At 34.5% G+C, this 5000-nt stretch overlaps 1 protein-coding gene across 1 annotated transcript in view; it reads right to left on the bottom strand.

The window, feature by feature from the left end:
* Nucleotides 1–2043, bottom strand: part of LOC147468253 (uncharacterized) — an 11943-nt gene extending 9900 nt beyond the window's left edge. Inside the window, exons 1-3 of the mRNA XM_086554747.1 lie at nt 2013–2043; nt 461–1594; nt 14–125 (exon numbers count right to left, since the gene is read on the bottom strand). Coding sequence (XP_086410873.1) covers nt 14–125; nt 461–1594; nt 2013–2043 — 1277 coding nt within the window. The remainder of the gene's footprint in view (nt 1–13; nt 126–460; nt 1595–2012) is intronic.
* Nucleotides 2044–5000: the final 2957 nt, after the last annotated feature.

The following is a 5000-nucleotide window of genomic DNA, read 5'->3' as shown; positions in this document are numbered from 1 at the left end:
CATCACATCTGACCTGAACTGACTTCCCTTATCACTCATGATCTCCTTGGGTATTCCTACTCTACTAAACACAGACATCAACGCTTCCGCAACACTTATAGTTTCAATGTTCTTTAGCGGAATGGCTTCGGGATAACGTGTGGCGTAGTCTACAATAGTAAGAATGTAGCGTGACCCGTCATCTGCGCGCGGTTCAATGGGTCCAACGATATCTACAGCCACTCTCTGGAATGGTTCGGTAATCATCGGCATTCTACCTAGCTTCGCGCGTGACACTCTTCCCTTGTCTACGGTACGCTGGCATGGATCGCATGACCGACAAAACCTGGCCACCTCAGATTGCATACCGGGCCAAAAGAACTTGTTTTGAATTCTCATAAGCGTTTTCTTTATTCCCCCTCCCAAGTGACCGGAATTAATGAACTATGGGCAATCTCCATAACTGCGTCTCGCGACTCACACGGTACAACTATCTGTTCAGTGACATTATCTGCGTGAACTACTCTTCTGTACAAAATTCCTTTCTTTAAAACGAATTCGTGATATTCATTATCAGATTTCTTAAACTGCCTTTTAATTTCCGCGTACTTTCGCACATTGTTCAACGTTGCATCATTTCTCTGTTGTTGAGCTAAATCTTTATCTTTCATTACAGCAAGCACTTCTTTTACTTTTAATTTAGGACTTAATTTCATCTTTTGCTTTTCTTGCTGACGCGTTGTTACTGCTCCTAATTTGACCGTTTCATCTTGTCTAACCCCTTCCACTTGACCTATTACTAAATCATACACAGGATTTTCCAAACAAGCGGCTAAAGTATTTCCGACATAGAATGGACATTTAACTCTAATGTTAGCTTCCGGATAGGTGAAAATCATGCCATTTGCCATTTTAACACTGACATACCTTCCCGTAAATTTGCACCTGGGCACTAGACTAGTTTTGACCAGAACAGTATCACACCCTTGATCTCGCAACACTTCTACAGCTACACCTTCGACCTCACCTTTCGCAACATTCAACCTTCCATGCTTAGCAGCAAAAGCAGCCGTATTCTCACCCTTACCTTTCACAACTTTAGGTCTCGCACCATATTTGTAGTAACAATCACGCGACACATGGTTTGAACCACCACACACAAAACACTTACGAAACTGACCCTTATGAACAACAGACACTCCGCCACTTGACGCGTCTTGGACTCGAGACTCGCTGTGCGACATATCCTTTACAACCCTATTATCTCGTTCTACCAACTTCTTGCTCGGATTTCCATGCGCTTCAACATACAATTCTGCATAGCGAATCAGATCTTCAAAATTCTTTACATCATGTTCTCGCAAAAATAACACCATACTTTTATCACACGCATTCATGTACTGTTCCATGATCACTAAATCCATCAATCCATCATATGATTTCTCCCCTCCTGACAAATCAATCCACCGTCTCAAATAATTCTTTAACCGATTACCAAACTGCATAGCCGTTTCGCCCTTGAAAAACTTAGCACTCCTGAACCTTGAACGATAACCTCGAGCTGTGCACTGGAAACACTTAAGCAAAGCTCCCTTAACAGCATCGTAATCTCTTGCTTCGATGGGAGACAAATGCTGATAAGCTTCCAACGCTTTTCCTTGCAACAGTGATGATAAACTTACTGCCCACACATTATTATCCCAGGCTGCACTTGTTGCAAACCTTTCAAATCGCAACAAATATGCATCGATATTGTCTAACTGATCGTTAAACACTGGTAGTTTTGGAAATTTTGGTGCACAAACAGATTCGGTTTTCAAAATTCTTTCAGTTCCTTCGTTCAGTTTCTAGCTTTAGCTTTTCAATTTCATGCGCCCGCTGCTTCTCTAAATCTTGCATTTCCATTTCTTTCAATGCCTTTTCTCTTTCTTTTGCTCGTTCATCACGTTGATATTGTTTTTCTTCTTTCAATTCTTTCTCTTTCGTTAACGCGAAATCTTTCAACTCTTCTCCATCTAATCCTATCTCCTTACCTAATTTAATGAAATCTGCTAATGTCGCCATGGTAACAAATTTGAGTATTACTTCAAAATACTATCCTTCATACTAGCCATCAATAACAAAACGAACTCTCATGATGCCGGTCCCTGTTCGGGCGCCATAATTGTGAAGATGTTTCTGATTGTGAAGATGTTTATTTATTCATCTATTTATTTATTTATTTAGGGTTTTGCCGGCACGGTTAAGACACCGTTGTTTCATGAGAGTAAGTGGTTATTGGTGGTAGAATATAAAAGCATAGTTACACTATTTATAATTTATTGGTTTTAGAAATAGTATACAAACAAAGAATATATATATTACCGATGGCACTTTTATCTAGCTATCACTAGATATATTCACTTAACATCACAAATAAATTAAATCACAGATCCTCTGTCACTCACTAGACTTTTCAGTGTTCAATTTTCACTTCAAATTTCGATTCACAACCACAAAGATATTCCAGAGATTCGGAAATAACTGCATTCAGCTCCCTGGATCCGCCACAGTGATAAGCCGGTAGTGAATCAGCATACATTACACCCATAGTCCTAAAATAAGAAAAATACCACAAACCTAATAATATGATATAACCAAAACATCGCCATTACCATATTTCATACCCTATATAGTAATTGCAGTCTATAGATTCAGCATAAAGGAGAAACACAACATACCTTAATTCTTTATATTCAACAATAAATTGTCAGCAGCCGATGTGACAGTGTGACCCACAACTCGGGACCGTCACACTTCTCAAATAATGTCTCGATATGACATAGTGTGACCCACAACTCGGGACCGTCACACTCCTCAAATAATGTCTCGATGTGACATAGTGTGACCCACAACTCGGGACCGTCACACTCCTCAAATAATGTCTGCTTGCTCTGCTAGTTGCTGCCAAAAGGATCCTAACCCTTGCATAAGCCTACTAGGTTACCTAGTCCAACGCAAACAGCAATGACGTCACCACCACAAACTACTCGCTTGCACAGATTTACCTCTAAACCGCTCATTTGCACTGCCATGACAATTGCCGTTTGAGATGGCATGACATATATATATATATATATATATATACACACACACCATATAGATATATCGGTATATATAAAATATTATATATATATTCATATATATATTATATATATATATATATATATATTTTTTATATATATATATACCAATATATATATATATATATATGTTATATATATATATATATATATATTATATATATATACATTATACATAATATATTTATGCTACATATATATATATATATATATAGATATATTTATATATATTATTATATATATAACTAATTGATATATATATATCTATATATACATAGATATAGTATATATATATATAATAAACATATATACTTAATTAATATATATATATATACTATATTATATATATATATATATTTTTTATAAATATATATATACATTATATATATATATATATATATATATATATATATTATATATATATATATAATATATACACACACACACATATACACACACACAAAACACTTACAGAAACATTGTGATGATTTCTTCAGCCTCGTTAGCTTTGTTTTTTTTTCAAAGAGTAAAAGCAATTAAATCAGAAATGCTTATTTTTATGCTCATTCGCCTACGCTCTACGCTTCTCTCTCTCTCTCTCTCTCTCTCTCTCTCTCTCTCTCTCTCTCTCTCTCTCTCTCTCTCTCTCTCTCTCTCTCTCTCTCTCTTCTCTATTTTCCATCAATTTTCTCTACTCTTCTGATATTTGTTTCTAGTTTTGAATTGGTTTATTTTTTTTGCGCAAACCTTATGTCGTAGATTCATTTGCAACGTACAGCGGGCCAGGCGCTACGTTCGCGTAAGCTGAGTTCAATATTCATGAGAGGATTTCCCGAACAGCAACAACAGAACTGTGGACCTTTGTCAACAGAATAAAACAGATGGGATTCTGGAGGACACTGAGAGAGGATACATTTTTTGTATGCCTTTTTAAAATCCCCCCTTTTTTTTTTTTTTTTTTTTTTTTTAAGAATATAATGGACCAGCTCGAAGATTTATATGTTGATATGATATGACGGCTAATAATTAAAAACTTTGCCTTTGTCTGTTGAATAAAATGATCGAGGTTGAAGAAGTATAGTGATTGGTGTTTTGTTTATCTCCGTTTTATTGTAGAGTTGTTTTTCTCGTTTTCTTCTTTCTTTCCTGATTATTTTGTCACTAAAATGATACTTAGAAAGTGTCAACATACACGTTCCTGTCGTCAATTCGGAACACAGTGAGGTAGTTTAATATATCTCTTACTTTTTTACTTTTCGCTGCTGTTTTGTTTTTTTAAGTTTCCTGTGATCTTCATTCATAGTTTTTAGTTATTATACTTTACTAACTCATTTGAGTGATTGAATATTACGATGAAATGCAGTTTTTGAAAAGAAGGTTGAAATACAAACTGGGGATTACTTTCTTTACATGTGTTCATGAATTCTTACTGTTATTATTAGAAATGGATATGATATGATATATTATGAAGGAATTGATATATTTTTTCTTGTTATATCTCTGTCTTTTTCCACCAGTTTTCTCTTGGTTTTTTCAGTTGTACAAATGTCCAATAAATTCCTCATCATATGACTTTTTTTCGTAAAACGTTGTAAGAAAATAAACTTTTTTTAGGATTTTTTGTTTGTTTTCGTTGTTTTCTTTTTCTTTTTTAAACAAAAATGTCAAGAAAAAATAAGAACAACACAATTTTATTTTTCTTTTCTTTCAGTTCTCTCGGAATTGCTAACCGAAGGCACACAATAAAATATAAATTTTTTTGTCGTTATTTTCTCGTGTGCATGTCTTCTATGTTATTATTTTTCATTTCTTTCATATTTCTTTCTGGCAATAATAATGTATATGATTCGTACTTTGCTTATTTATTGTGTTTGTATATATATATATATTTTTTTATCT

The sequence above is a fragment of the Penaeus japonicus genome, unplaced genomic scaffold, assembly GCF_977035675.1.
Source record: "Penaeus japonicus unplaced genomic scaffold, GWHDUDI00000001_assembly GWHDUDI00000030, whole genome shotgun sequence".
Taxonomy (NCBI): Eukaryota; Metazoa; Arthropoda; class Malacostraca; order Decapoda; family Penaeidae; genus Penaeus; species Penaeus japonicus.
Note: the sequence above shows the minus strand (reverse complement) of the source record. Positions and strands in the feature narration are given on the sequence as shown.